At 44.2% G+C, this 15373-nt stretch overlaps 1 protein-coding gene across 2 annotated transcripts; it reads right to left on the bottom strand.

Annotated features, from left to right (window-relative positions):
• Window positions 1–57: 57 nt before the first annotated feature.
• On the bottom strand, window positions 58–14771 carry LOC108030888 (protein Teyrha-meyrha). 2 transcript variants are annotated; one of them, XM_017104057.3, is made up of 10 exons: window positions 14421–14771; window positions 7647–7892; window positions 7354–7507; window positions 3448–4067; window positions 3229–3387; window positions 2733–3042; window positions 2210–2480; window positions 1420–1636; window positions 449–1205; window positions 58–393 (listed from the first exon to the last, which is right to left on the bottom strand). In XM_017104057.3, the coding sequence occupies exons 1-9, from the start codon at window positions 14535–14537 to the stop codon at window positions 975–977; spliced, it is 2325 nt and encodes a 774-aa protein (XP_016959546.2). In that variant the 5' UTR covers window positions 14538–14771; the 3' UTR covers window positions 58–393; window positions 449–974. The 2 variants fall into 2 exon arrangements, with proteins under 2 accessions (XP_016959546.2, XP_043950978.2); XM_044095043.2 differs by lacking the exon at window positions 58–393 and having other exon boundaries at window positions 430–1205; window positions 1363–1636; window positions 7647–7922.
• Window positions 14772–15373: the final 602 nt, after the last annotated feature.

Below are 15373 nucleotides of genomic sequence, written 5' to 3'. Positions count from 1 at the left end.
CCGGAGAGAACTGCGGAGAACCCCGAACCCATGGAAGCTTGCTCTCCGCCTCTTCCCGGCGCTCTATTCTGTATGGTCTTCTGACTCCATCCAGCTTATCTTGTTAGGTTACTGCATAATTACACTTGTTTGAGTGCACTTTCATTTGATACTTCACGGATTTGAGATACTGCTGTTGTCGGCAAGTTGCAATCAGCTCGAAAATTTCCACTGCCAAATTGAAAGAACTTAAGGGAGCTTTATGTGCAGAAGCGTATTACACTTAAAAGCTTCCTCAGTCCAGAATTTTTGTTTGTTTGTTCTCAGAAGAAATAGATTAGATTCGATTATAAAGATATTTTACCTCAAAAGCTCAGTTTCTTGTATGTTTGGTTACGTTTTCAATGCAACGTGCTAGATAGTCCGTATGTTTATCGTTTGTGTTGCTATTATTTTGTAAAATACCTACCTATACTAAATCCGACTCTCAACCGCTCTGGTGTCTCATAGTATTTTCATGTGTTTATTGGATTTTTCATAAATAAATTAGGGCTTAAGAATTTACAACTAGTTTTCGCTTAGAGATGACAATAGTTCTCATTTATCGTATATTGATTGCTTCGTTATCAATCAAACATTTAACAGTTACAGCACGTTCTGGGAAATTACGAATACATACATACGATACATTAAACGACAGCTGAGAAGGCAACACAAAAATTGCACTAAATATTGTTTTACAAAACCAATTCCATTTAAAATGAAAACAAATTAACTTTACATGTAGAATTTATACAGCGCAAAAACGACGGACACATTCTGCTTCTGGTGGGCGGGCAGCGAACCGAGAGGTGTTGCCTACTTTGGGGATGCCAATTAACGTCGATTCGCTCGTCGCGCCTCATTAGCTACCTCAAATACAATATGCTATCAATTAATTTTAATAAATTCACGCTTTGATTGCAGTTTTCAACGCGACCCCCCGACGCCGCCCTTCACTCCATGGCCTGCGACACACTCTGCTGCGGCGACTGGGCGGGCGAGAGGCTGCGGGGCGTTGCCGTGGCGCCCACCGCGTCCCCGTTCCCGGCCCGCTGCTGGCTCTGGGCCTGGCTCAGCAGCTCCTTGTTCAGCCGGTAGCTGCTCATGACGTTGGCACAGCTCTGGTGAAAGTAGAAGTTGCGGCCGCGCAGGAACGCATCCGTGTTGAGATCCTTTATGCCTGTCTTGAAGTACACAAGGAGAAGGAGCGAATTATAGATCGTACGACGGCGGAGTGCGGGCAAGAGTGCATTAACTAGACGGCAAACAGAAGGTTAGGGGTTCTCGGGAAAACAGATCGTGCTCGAATTAAGGTGGAACTGAAGCAAACTGAGAAATTACCTTACAAATGAAACACTTGTTTTCATCGTCCGGTTTTAAATCCGAACTAATCCCCACCTTTGAGTCCACTTGCGTTAATCCCGGCACGCCCATCGACGACAACTGCGACAGGCTGCTCTCCATGCTCTCCGCGTACTTGGAGGCCGGGTTGTTGTGGTTGTTGCTGCTGCTGTTGTTGTTGTTGTGCGATATGTCCATGGGGCCCGGTTCGGTGCTGCTCACCTGCGGCTCCGAGCGGGGTCGCTCCTCCGCCGGCGAAAGGTTCTCGAGGGACCTGTGATGCGATGGGACATAATGCAATGGGTTAGGAAAGTTGTTTACTACGATCTGAAATATGTGTTTTTGTCATTTCCTAACTTCTTACTTTGCTAGCTTATTTAGCAAAACAACAATTGCACAAAATAAAACTTCAATGAAATATTTGGGAGCTATGTACATTACACTGGACAACAAAATTGACTTTGCAGGCCTTGATTATGATAATATAGAGGTGACATGTATGAAATCGCGGATGAAAAATAGCAAGATTAAGTTGATGTTTTGATTAAAAATATCTTAGAGAGTTGTGGTTAGTTTTATAGATATGCATCCCAATAAATTGCTTAGGTGCTTCTTAAGGCTTTCTTTTAGGGTTCCCTCATATCTTAGGTCGATCACAACTTGTGGACGTATCAAAAATCTGTTCAGCTGTGTTCAGAAAGAATCTTTCCCTAGTTTTTAAGATGCTAGCCACCGTTCAATGCTTGTTAAAAAATCTCCTAGTTTCGAGAAGTCATTATACAATCCCAACTCATCCCAACACCCTTCAATGGTATATTAAACCAAGACATCAGAATGGCGCTCTCACCTGCTGCTGCCCACGTTCTGCTCCTCCTGCCGGCGTTGGATTTTGTTATAGCTGATTTTGGTCGACATCTTCACGGTGTCGTCGTCGTCTACAATTACGTCCTCGTCGCTATCGTTTTGGCACGAGGCCGTGTCCATCATCAGATCCTTGTTGTTGCTCCCGCCGTTGTTGGTGGTGCTGCTGCTGCTGTTGTTGTCGGTGACGCCCACTCCGCAGGAGTCGGCGTTGTAGTAGTGGTGTGTGGTAGATGACAGCTCGCTGACGGTTTTCACTGGGGGTTGGAAGGCAATAATTAGCACCACGCGTGGAGCACAGCAAATTACAAATCAGCTATTAGCTATGATGCTAATGACTGATGATAATTATTTAAATAATCAATTTTAGAAAAGTCTTTTTAAGAACTTCCTTAAGTACTGGTAGGATTCCCATTTGGGTTCCTAGGTGGTAAAAGCTTGATGACCACAAGAGGACAGTAGCTAACTTATTTCGATTTTCCATAAAAAGAAAAGTTTTGAAAACTTACCACTGATATGTGCCTGGGGTGGGGCGTTGACCTCGCCCGACCAACTGCTGCTGCTGGCAGCTGTCACATTGGTGCTCACATCCTGCTCGTCGGGATGCGGATCCTTCTGGTTGATCACACAGCCCGTCCGGTAGAGAATCCCGTCGAGCTTGCCCGGTTGCGCGTTGCTGTTGTGCATGCTGGAGGGCGGCAGAACAGTGGCAGAAGACCCAGGTCCCGGGGCAGTGAGCTCTGACCCTGAGTCGGGCACATCGTCGTTGCAACTCTCCACATCCACTGTCTCGATCTCCTCTTGCGATTTGGCATCGTCCTTTATTAAAATGTATTGTCATTATTAGCCGTTGATATAAATTGTCTTTTGATCTGATTTCCATTTCATTTAAATTGCGTGTTTAAACATTGGGAACATTCGTTTTAAATTTATTGACCACAATTTTGATGAAAAAATTATGAGCATCAATTGTTTAAATAGCGAAAATCGCGTCTTTAAACTCACCTCAGGGGGAATCTTTCCCGTCTCCATGGCGTACTTCCTCTTGCAGATCGGACAACTGCTGCAGTAAAGACTTTCCATCATGTACATCTCGCCGTACTTGCGCTTTCGAACTTTGAGCCTCAGGCGGTTCTGGCGGTTGTTCCTTATTCTCTGGAAGGTCTGAGGATCGTGGTATAGAGAGTTAGGACCGCCCCCAAAGGATATCCAGGAAACACCCACCTCCCAGCGATTGTGACTGGTGCGAATGGCGTTCTCCTGGGCCGGACACGGAGGAGCGAACATGTAGGTGGCCTGCAGATTGGCCCGCTCGAATCCCGCGCTCAGCTTATAGAGCCTGTCCAGCTCGGTGAGGAAGTGCGTGTGCCACTCCTCGGCGCTCAGCTTCAGTCCGCAAACGGGGCACAGTTCGGGAATAGCTCCTCCGGCAGCGGCTGTCTGCAACCCACTGACCAGGCTCAAGCCGCCTGGGACCGCTCGCAGACCCGCCATGCTCAAACTAGCCAAGGCCGCGTGGTGGGCGGCGTGGTGGTGCGACAGCGGGTGCGGATGAGCCATGTGGTGGTGGGTCGTCACCGCCGTGGACACCGGAGGAGCTCCCACGTGGTGGCCGTGGTGGTGGCTATGGGCGTGCGGATGGGCCAGGGGATGCGGATGCGAGTGGGCGTGTGTGTGGGGGTGGTGGAGGGGCGAGGAGGCGGCCAGGTGGCTGGCCATCGAAACGGCCACGCTGCTGGTCGCCGTGCTGATGGCCGGGTTGCTGGTGGAGCAGGAGGACGATGAGCTGGACGCCGACGAGGAGGTGGCCAGTGCCTGGTGGCTCTTCCCCGCATTGTGCAGATCTGTGGGGGCGAGAAGAGGACGGGAAATAGGTAAAATTAAGTCAGGTCCAACATCATCAATCAAGTGGTGGTTAAGATTTGAAAACTACAACCTGCACAACTCATTATTTAAAAAAATATACATTTTAAATTCTAATTTATGGAACTGCCCTTAGTCTATTGGGAGTAAATTCTAATTTACAATTTTAAAGTCCTACCTAGGGAACCATTTTTTAAATTCTTAAACAATTATTTTCATTATATTGTGTTAAGTTTTATTTGATTGATGTTCTATGTAAATTCCTTTTTCAGGTTTTCGGCCTCTTAGCATTGCCATCGCATTGAGAATTAAATTGGACTTGTGTCCCAGAATATTTAAGCCCCACTTTAACTTTGCTAAACATATAACTGAGTGAAACACTAACACGGCTTTGTGAAACCTACTCTGGGCCTATTTTCCACTGATTAAAATCTTTAAAGAAACTAAATCTATTTATATTTGTACCATTTGTGCATCTTAATATTTAGAAGAACATCTGTGTGTATCCGATTTCGAAGTGCACCCCCTACTTCTGCGCCACCAATAAATTTGGCCGGCATTTTCTAATTGCCTCTTTTTAGCACGTCGAAAAATTAATTGGGGGTCGTAATTCTTAAAGCGAATCTGAATGGTTCCGCAGCTCCAGCAAGCACACAAATCCGCTGCAGGATTGCTGATGTCAGACACACGTCGACCCACGTATTCGGGAGCCACAGGCGAAAAAACACCGGCAACCACAATAAATACAAACTGTTTGCTGCAAACCCGCCAAACAAAATCTGTCCGCCATTCTGCACGTGACTGCGGGCCGGCAATTAAAATAATATTACAATAAATACATCGCAATATGGTCGGAGAGGGCCAGTCGACCAGGCCAACTACAGTTGTTGAATCGCTGGCAAGACTGTTTTATTTATATTCTTCTAAATTATTGTCCAACAAAATATGTCGGTTAACCGCGCCCATCAGAAGCACTCGAACGGATAGCTTATTGCACATGTGCACAATTATATCCAGTCGTGACTTTTGTTCAAATTAGCTTAGCAGTTCGTTCGGAGCTATTCCACCTTTCACTTTCGCTGGCAAAACATTATAGCCACTTGAAATTAAATTGGATTTAAGTTACATTTCGATTTGTTGATTGTAATTTAGTTTCCCATATAGGCAAAATATAAGAAATATAAAACATCAAATATATATTTTTGAGGTAAAGTGGTATACATTTCTTCATGAATTGATTAATATTGGAACATATTAAAGTAGAGTAACTGTGGCGCATAGGCTTAGTTGAAACTCCAGAATTACTTTTTGGAACGCCTCAAACACGGCTAAGTTATTTCGAGTTCGAAATGCCGTCAATGCCGTATGCAAAATGTGTAGTTCTCATACATGACCGACTACTCCCCAATATTTTAGTGTTCAATGAGCCACCCCCACCGCCTTTCATGACACGTGCTCAACGATGCTATTTCATAATCCTCCCCGTCCAAGAAGTGGGCGTTCCATATATCGTTGGATGAATTATGACTTTTGCCTCCGAACTGTGTTTTCCCCCGTTAGTAGATGCCATTAATATCGCAGAAATTAATATGAAAATTCCAAGTGTGCATTCAATACAATACATCATCGGAGCACAAAAACCGCGGAGGGAAATAATAATAACGCTCGTCATAACAATGGCAAACAATGCAATCAAAGCGATTTGCAACACTTGCGCATCCTTTGGGCGACCCAATCGCAGAGTGGCCGAAAAAGTGTGTCCAACAGCCGACAATAAATGAGCAAACATTTGGGACCTCGGGGGGTGGATGGGCCTCATAATTGCCGCCAGAAGAGTTGCCACAATGTCGTGGATGAGTAATTAGCCCGGCACTGGAGGACGTCTTCTGCGCCGAGCACGAGCCGCAAAGGGTGCGCGGTCGGTTTGACTTTGTAGTCAAGTGGTTGATCCTTGGAAGGGGTTGATGGCTGACTGCCGATGTAACATTTCAATAAGCCTGCTCCAGTCGAGCATCCTTGTGCCATTTAAAACACTTACGACGTGCACCCTTCGTCTTAACCCTTCGCTGCTTCCGAATTCCCGGCATGCCCTTTTGACTTCTGCCAAAGGCGCAAGGGGTTAGAATGGGCCCTGCCCTCTGTTTATCTTTAGTTAGTTTAACCCATTGACGGAGACCGCTTGGGTGCAGTTTCAGCTAATTAAAAGTGTATAATTTATCGAAATTAATTTACGGCGCTCCTGTCTATCCACGACTACTCGCATAATCCGAAAGTTAAACACCAATCCACATGTTGGGTATGGGTGGTGGGTTGATGGGGGAAACTGGTTTTCCGGCTTAAGTTGAAAGGCAAATAACGGCCTAAAGACAAACAAAGAGTGAGTGTCTGTTTGTTAGGCAGAGGTGTCGCAAAAAGGGGACCAAAATGGTTGCTCAATATGCTACATGTATTTTTAACTTATCATTAGTATTACTAAATTATGTAAAGTCTTTACTTCGAATTTAATACTCAACCCATCGGCACCATCTATTTTCAATATTAGCTAACTTGATTAAAAAATAGGACTGACAGTAGCAACCATTTAATTCATATCTGTTGAAATTAGTATTTGTTTTAATAGTGTTTAATTTAAAATATATTAAGAAGGACATTACACAGAATAAGTAGTGTAAATCCCCTTGCCTCAGTACATGTCTAAAGGCCTTTAAAATCGTACCCAACCCCTTTTCAGCTCCGCCCGTGGAATTATTCCAAATCCTTCCAATTCACTTTCCGAATTTGTTTTGTTCATTTGCATTCATATTTATCATTTTCATATGGTGCCTCCGATTTTGTCATAAGGCGCTTAGCCCGAACAGCTTTGCTAGGCCAATTAGCAACGCATTTGCAGCCAACTCGGTTTAGCCTACTTTTTGGAAAGAACGGAAGAGAATTTAGGACCAAGCCCAGCAGGAACAACCCCCAGGTGAACAAGTGAAATTTAAGGCAAATATCTGAGCCCGAGAAAACTAATAAAAAACAAATCGAAGTGGAGTGGAGTTGGGGAGGAGGTCCTGTCGCTGTCCTTACGCCTGCCAGTCAAAGTTAACCTACTGGAGCGTTAAAATTGCTCAGCAAAAGTAAAATTGAAACAAATACGCCCGGCGATTTTATCAGTAAAACGGAAAATCGAAAGCCCCGGCCGGGAGTTTTCCTTTTATCGCAAACATGCAAATTTTTTGCTGACGAAAATTGCTAAATAAATAAATGCGGTGCAACCCTACTTACGTCTCAAATCCCTGGGATCCTGAGAATTATTACTGCGCGGGCTTTCACCCTTTTCAACGGCGTCGTAATCCTGTGATCCCTCCATGGATTCGTGGGACGTGCATGTGGGACTGGCCGAGTCCGTGCGAAATGATTCGCTGCCGTTGAACAGATTCTGCGGGGGAAATCGAAGTGCGAATCCCATTATGACAAGTGTCAATCCTGCGCCGATTACCAGCTCATCGCATCTGGCAGCTCCTGCTCGGAACCCTCCTCCACCTTCCTCCCCAAAGGGTTCCCCGAGCGCAACTCACCTGGTCCAGCGATATGCCGATGTACTTGGGCGGCGAGAAGGCCGACGGCAGCGAGAAGTTGGACAGGACCGACGGCTTGCCCAGCGGCGACCGCTCGCTGGCGAAGTAGCTCGCCGGCCCCGCTCCAGCCGCCGCGGCCGCCGCCGCCGCTCCGTTCGCCACCAGCATCCCGTGGTTGAGCAGCAGGTGCGGGTTGAAGTAGTTGCCGACTAGTGACATGTTGTGGAGATCTTTGGCGTCAGGTAACTGCAAAAGGGGGAAATCGAAAGGAATTACCTAAAAGCACAGGCGGAAAGAAGTGTGGAAAGTATTGTAGAATCGAGGCAGTTACAGATATTTTATGTTTTTTTATTCCCCGCTGAACATATCTGCAGCAGGCTTTCTTTGTTTAGGCTTAAAGCCTAAATTCAGTAAGGTACTATATAAGAATTATCAGTTTCTAGCATTAAAAGTATTTTTGTTGAGTACTTTGCCTACTTAACTTCCGTTACTAAAATTTTCATAAACACTGAAGGATGCATTTAGGGACTTCATTTTATTTAAACAAATGTTGATAAAGGAACCAAAACTTTAAGAGCATTTACTATGTAAAAATATTTTTATTTAACTCAAAATATTCTTTATACTGCGAATTTATTTAAGCAATTCTAAAAATTATTTATATTTCAATCAATTTATCGGCAGTCAATAACATTTTACACAAAACAAAAAAAAAAACAGAAAATCGTATTGTCCCTTTCCGCCACAGTGTTGTTAAATAGCTTTAACAATTTACTAAAAAAAAAGTTTGAGAAAGAATATTTAAAAACATATCAAACATGTCACACTTAAGTGACATTTGGAAAATCGCTTTTGTGGCACACCTAAAATGCAAAAGGCCTTCTTGACATTATTATACAAATACTACACATATAAAAATGTTAAAAAAAATAACTGAAAAACCACAAAATTAAATTGGCGTCTGTGCTACCAAACAGAGTTTTTAAAAGCTAAGTGAGCGTTAAATTTAAGCGTTAAATATGCGCATTACTCGAGCCCAAGCAACGGAACCAAAACAAATTATGTGTGCTACATGACTTGGCGTTAAAATTAGCCAATTATGGAAGGTGGAGGCCCAAGCGCGGATAGGTAACATATGCTGCGGCTAGATGTTCGGAAAATGCAGGCAAAATGTTGGGATCGTAATCCAACTGCCAGGAGTCAAGGCGGAAGACGCCCCGACGAAAGACGCCGGATTTGCATCGGTACAAATTATGCACAAAAATGTTTAATTTACGAGAAATAAATGTTAAATTGAGAGATTTTAGAATTACGATATCGAACAGTGCCTAAGCAGTGTGAGTTTCAAGGGGAAGTGGCGGCTAGCTTACTTCCAATGGGGTGTAAAATAACGAGAAAAAGGCTCACACTCCCCCACTTTCCCCGCTCCAAAACTCACACATAAGGACTTCGCAAATGATATGGGTACGTGGGGAGGGTGGGTTGGGATTTTCGGTGTCAGGGGGAGTTCGGCAGTGCAGATAACCCACAGAACGTAGGGCGTCATAACAAATTGAGGCTGACGAGTGTTAAGCGGCGGTTGGGAAACAGACAAGATCCGAGTATAACATAAGCAGCGACATGTGTGACAAGTATTAACCCTCACCCACAGTCTCACTCCACTGGGTAAACTTTCTGCTGAAAAATTTACATACAAATTTGTCTGCCAGGGAAAGTATTTTTGAAGCGAAAAGTGTGAGCAAATTATAGGGAAAATATAATCAGAGGAAAATGTATACTTTGGCTTGAGCTATGAGACCCCATTTAAAATCTAATCTTTAAATTCGAACGCGACTCATTCAAATGGATAAAATCTAAGCTTGTAGGGCATATAAAACTTGAATATACCTATGCTTAAGCGCCAATTTTAGTGCAACATGCGGAAAAAGGTGCCCTTAAGGTAGTATGCTTCAGACTAGTAACCTTTCCATCGTTATGTTTTAAGACTTGTGGGTCAATCTATCTCGATAATTAATCTGAAAATCCCGCCTTCGACAGTTGATTAATCTGGTCTCAGTCCTTGTTAATTTCCATAGTAATCCTGGTCACACGCAGGACCCAAGTCGAGTCCAATAAATTAAGGATTATCAGGAGAAGTTAGCACCTCGATTTGGGGGCGAGCTTTTGACGCATATGTTGCGCCTGAATAATCACCAGGCACCCCATCCCCACGCTCATTAGGTTTAAAATGTTGCAAGTCAGACGCACGGGGATATTGGGGTTTCGGGAGGAGACTGGGGTGTTGGTATTGCAACCGCATGAGTTGCACTTTGCCTAACTGTGCAGCTTGGACAACAGCTGGGATGGATTGGAAACCCCTAACAGAAGTGGTCAACCGCTTGGCACTCCCATTCCCAATGGCTTTTTAATGCAATACGTGTGGGAGAATTTTCACCATGGACTCCGCCAATTGATTTATGCTCGTTAATCAGTGCAAATTGGCGTTGCACAGAGAAAAAAGTCTCGGCTTTAATTTGGCGCACACATCTTAAATTGGGCTACCAAAGAATTTCCAAAGAGCTGTTTATCTAAACAGATTTTCGTTGGCGCAGAATAATGTTAAAATATTCCTCTTATTGGAACATAATTATGAAACAAGAATACTAAAAAACTAATTAGCTAGATTATAGGTACATTAATTCCATTTCTGTATTTTATTAGGTAATCAATGATTGCTGATTGAATTGTGCAAAACATACCAGTCTAATTTTTAGGTATAAATTCGGACTTGGTGACACCAAGAGAGGAGATTTATTTTGAATGGAAAACATTAAACGTAGAATAAATAATAAAATTTCAGTGCAGGATCAGGTGCTTGTGCCATCCCTTGGCAGGGGTGTTTCGTCATCCCCCCCTTGTTTGCTTTTCTATTAGCGCCGGGCGGGTGATTTGTTATCCCAAATTGTAACATTCCTTAATCGCCAAAAGGGATGACGGCACCCAGATTTGCATAAATTCGTTCTGTTTGCCCTTAACACTTGAATTATTGGTCTTCTCCACGACCCTCGGAATAGTCGTGCTCACTCGGTGCAATCTCGGCTGCAGCGGCATATACGACACACAACAGCCAACAACAATAACAGCTTAATTACAACAACACGATAACGAGTGGCAAATAGCAATTGTCTACATACAATTGCCAATTTCGCTTAACTTGGCCATAAAACACGGCCCAGCGACAGCGGCCGGACACCAGGCGGACTCAAAGCAAACAACTTGGCCTCTCAGCTCACCACGAATAAATCTCAATTTGTGGCACTAACACGGAGTAAACGAGGCCCAAATCGAACTGAAGCTCTGCAGTTGCAGAGGCTGGAAATACTAAAACGTTTAGCAATTGGCCATTTTCGCAAGCTAAATGTTTATGGCGAGCCTCAACCTGTTCGTCTTTTGGTTTTTTCTGGATCCAAGCGATTGAACTGGAGGAGCGGAAAATTGTGGTGGAAATAAATTGTGTAGCATACCGAGAGGCGTGTTTTCACTCGAGAAAGAGTGGCTCATTTTCAGAGAACTATTGGGTCTCTATTTTAATGCATAAAAATAATTATAAAGTTAATATGCTCTATTAGATTCCTAACGATCCTTACCGACGAAGAAGTTGAGACAACCATCAGGAAAAGTTAATAGCTGCGCTCAGCAAAACACATGATGTATCAATTACACCTAATAACGATTAACAAAGCCTTTATAAATTTAGTAAAACTTAAGTTTTGTTCGATTTTCGGCTTGTATTAGGCTGACAAATAAAATAAAAAAGTGCCAGCGAACGCCAAACTTATACTGGCATAAGTGACGTTTTTGGGAGTGAAGCAAATTGTAAAACAAACTCGACTTGTACTATCATCTTTAAAATCCTCAAATGATCTAACATCTTTAACTCGTTTTGCTTCCGATATTTTAACATTCATGTGCACAGACCGACGGACAAGTTATAGAATTGTTATCCTGATCCAAAAATGTATACCTTAATAGAGTTGAAAAGGTTTCCGTTTACCGGTTACTAGTTTGCCATAATACTTAATAAAAATATGGTCGACCTCTAAAATTGAATAGGAATTTTGGAGACTAGTTCTCATACGTTGTAATTTAAAAGAAAAAGGTGTTTTCAAATCCATCATAAGCAAGCTCTGCTTCCGCCACTAAAATATCTACTTTCCCAATGAAGAAAAACACATACAGCGATTTCAAGGACTTTCAGATAAGCAAACAAAATGTTATTAAAAAGACGGCTTGACGGCATCCAAGTTTTTTTTAGGTAGCCATAAAAGTCACCTGACACGCGTTCTTCCATCTTTAAATTCCTCTCCATCTGATTCGCCCTGTTGGCATACCTCAAGGCAACTATCACTGATCATTTGGGCATTATACTTCCCGGGAGTGCTTCTTGTTAAACGCCTCGATGGCTTCGCGTTTCGCTGCCTGGGCCATAGTTGCCCGCCTGATAAATTGCTATAAATTAAATTAAGCCCAGTCACACACCGACACACAGTTGCATTTGCACACAACTCACCTGCTCATACTTTGTGGTAATAAGTGGCAAGAAAGAATTATTTTTCATATGCTGGCCCGCCTCAGTCCCATAATTTTGGCCACCCCAACTCGGCTCTGCCATTTTTTCGAGGGATCAGTCTGTTTGCCTTTTGTTGTTGCTGCCGCTGTTGTGGCTACAAAATTGTTATGGTGCCTGCCCGGTTTCCTTTCGCTGCTCCTGACCCACCCAGACAGGTTGGTGGTTAAAGGGCCGCGCACATGAAGTGGGAGGAACTGACACGAGAACCAAGCCCACATTAAACCATTTGACATTGCATTTAATATGCTGCCCGGCTTGTTTTTATTAATTTTTATTGCTTGGGTTATGCTTGCTTATAAATGGCCATAAATAATGGTAGCTAAGCGAGTGGTGCAGTGGCTTTTGAAGCAGTCGTTATTGAAAGAAGAAAACAAGGTACGGGAGTAGCTAGCTAAAGTTGGGCATAGTTTGGGTATCCTTGTCCCTACTTCTGTGTAACTCGTCGTCTAGCTTTTATACAACTAATACATTTAAGGTGTCATTCAAAAAAACCCTTTTTCATGCAATAAGAAGTAGCGTGGTCTATTTCACTTAATTTTTAAAGGATTCCTTGACGAATATCTTTTTCCTTCGAACCCAACTCGGATCTGAAGCCCGAGGACATATTGTTGTCATGTTTAACATATCTTAACGCTACCCAATGCTATGCAGAGGGAGAGATATAATTTCAATTCCAGCTTCTGCTCCAGCCCCAGTTGGAATAACCAGTTTCGCGGGGACACTGAGCGGACTGCTCGAACATCATCAGCGCCCGAGTTCTTCATCATTTGTAGCATCAGCGTCAAGATCATTGCTCATGTTTACAATGATGACAGGCAGCAGAATAAGCAGAAGCTGGCCGAGAACCGTCGGAGGAGCCGGCTCCAAACCAAATCAAGTGGGAGCTGCTCTGTGGGATCTGGCCAGTAGTTAACAGTGGCCGGCACTGCTGCCCGTTTCCATCAGGCCCGACTTGAAGTTCGGAATTGAAGCTATCATAAATCTGTTCGTCGCAAAAATCTGCACACAATGGGGCGTTTGCAAACGCATTCGTTGATCGGAATGCGACGACGAACTCTCTGAATCTGCCCCTTGACTGACTGCGGATTGGAAATGCGACCGTGATCGAGCCATACTTAATCTCCGGAAGAAAATATCGGGAATGCATAGTGTTTAGCGAGGTGAGATCTTTAGGATGCTTTCTGGAGGATATCCATTTTATCGATATACTATTTTTGCCTTTTTGTAGTCAAATTTCTAAACAAACATTTTAAATTGCACAAATGATTATAAAAAAGAGATAAATTATTACCACAAAGCAAACAATTGTGCAAAAATAATTGTTTTATATTTAATTACGCCACTGTGCGAAAGGAATTTGCAACCAATGGAATACTATTTGACGGTTTCATAACACTGAACTTCGGTTTAAATATTAAGTAATAGTTTTATATTTAAAAATAAAATTGAAATGTTAACTGTATAGTTTAATCTTTAAAATTAAAAGGACTTCAAACGTTTGTTGACGGGTCATCAATCTTTTTGAGTTGCACAATAAACAAAAGAGTATTTATTTATTTTAATTTGTTAATTGTTGCATATCCAGAAGTTGACTCGGAAGGAACATTTTGTTGCATACTTCTGAAACATGTTATGTACTGGTTAGCATTCCAATTGGAGTTTGTAACTAAGAAGTGCCACTCAGTGCCCTGTTCTTTGACTTGTTCACAGAATATCAAACCGCATAAAATAATTCATTCCTCCCATCTCTTTCACTGCAAGCGAGTAGCTCGCCAGCTTTCTCCTCACTTTCTCCCTCCTAATGGATCGTTAATTAAGAGCATGATCCGCAGTCACGCTGTCATCCCTAGTCGCAGCTCCAAGTGGAAGTTCACTTGGAAGTTCTGCTGGGTTTGTTGTTTTACAATGCAGCATTGTTTTGGATGCTGTGGGCCTCGGCCGCAGCTTCGCCTTCGCCGTTGATTCTTCTGGCCGAGCGGCGTGCTGATTTATGGCATCTTTCGGCATTTCGGCTACCGGCCCCAGTCTTTATGATTTGTCATAAATATGTCCCCCGTCCGATCGGATCGCGTCGGATCAGCTCGGATCGGATCGGCGATCCCAATCAGCCGTTGGCGGTTCGCGTTAGCTCTCCTGGGCCTGGGCCTGGCCGTGGCTCTACTTACTCTCGATGGAAACGGACGTTGTCCACGTAGAGCCTCGTGCAAGCCGGAAGCGGCCTCCGAGAGGACAACGAGCGCTTGAGAGGGCAAATGGCTGCTGCCAAATGCGTTGCTTTCCATCTGCAGCTCGTTTGTGCTTTGTTTGGTTTTGGTTTAGACTAATTTGGCACTAGGGGGCACTCATAACCTCACTTTCGCTGTGTTTCAGGGTTGGCACATGCGGAGATCACTCGGTATCCTGAACAGGTTGGGAATTGTATTTGCGCGTCGGTAAAACGGTAACTCGGCTCGGATCAGCTGACGCTGGGCTCTCTCGCTCTGGCTCTGGCTCTCTCGCTCGCTCGACACAGAACACCCGCACGTACGCGCTGCAGAAATCCAACTGAGGCTGCCTGGAAACCAGTTGCCGTTAGTCGGCCCGAGTGCTTCCTCTTCCCCAGCCTCGCTGCTGCGCAGTCGACGTCGGCGTCGCACTAAACGCCTCGCGGCTCCTGATTGGCCCGCGGATATCCGGTTTGTGTGCACTCTCGCCGTCCCGCTCTCGCGCACGCCCACTCCCACTGCGGGCGCACTTACATTATGTTCGCCTCCTGGTCGGCCAGTTTGTTGTTGCCGCTGCATTATTATTCCAAAATGGTTGCATGTCGGCGCGCTGGCCATTGAACGCCTGTTTGTCTGCCAGCACCTGGGACTGGAACTCCCCGGATTGCCCCTCCCCATCCTCACCACCTTCCCTCCCCTGCAGCACCCCCTCCCCCATCAACTGCTGACATTTTGTGTAAATAAACCGTATGGGAAACATTTTTACTTTTGGCTCTGGCATTTTGTTGTTGCTCGTCGGACACTGGCCTGGACAAGAGTATCTTGGAAGTAGTCGCTGTCTTTTTGCCCCGCAGCTGGGTTTTTGCACACCGTCCACTTAATATAGCGCATTACTGTGGTATTTATTAGGCGCG

This window comes from Drosophila biarmipes, chromosome 3L (assembly GCF_025231255.1).
Source record: "Drosophila biarmipes strain raj3 chromosome 3L, RU_DBia_V1.1, whole genome shotgun sequence".
NCBI classification, from domain to species: Eukaryota; Metazoa; Arthropoda; class Insecta; order Diptera; family Drosophilidae; genus Drosophila; species Drosophila biarmipes.
Note: the sequence above shows the minus strand (reverse complement) of the source record. Positions and strands in the feature narration are given on the sequence as shown.

Bases quoted from the DNA above. Each gene is read 5' to 3' on its own strand.
- LOC108030888 (XM_044095043.2), bottom strand. From the start codon at position 14,537: ATGGAAAGCAACGCATTTGGCAGCAGCCATTTGCCCTCTCAAGCGCTC. The intron at 7,923-14,420 runs GTAAGTAGAGCC...CTGTGCTTTTAG, and splicing joins AACGTCCGTTTCCATCGAGA to GTAATTCCTTTCGATTTCCC. The intron at 1,637-2,209 runs GTGAGAGCGCCA...ATCGCATCACAG, and splicing joins CAGAACGTGGGCAGCAGCAG to GTCCCTCGAGAACCTTTCGC.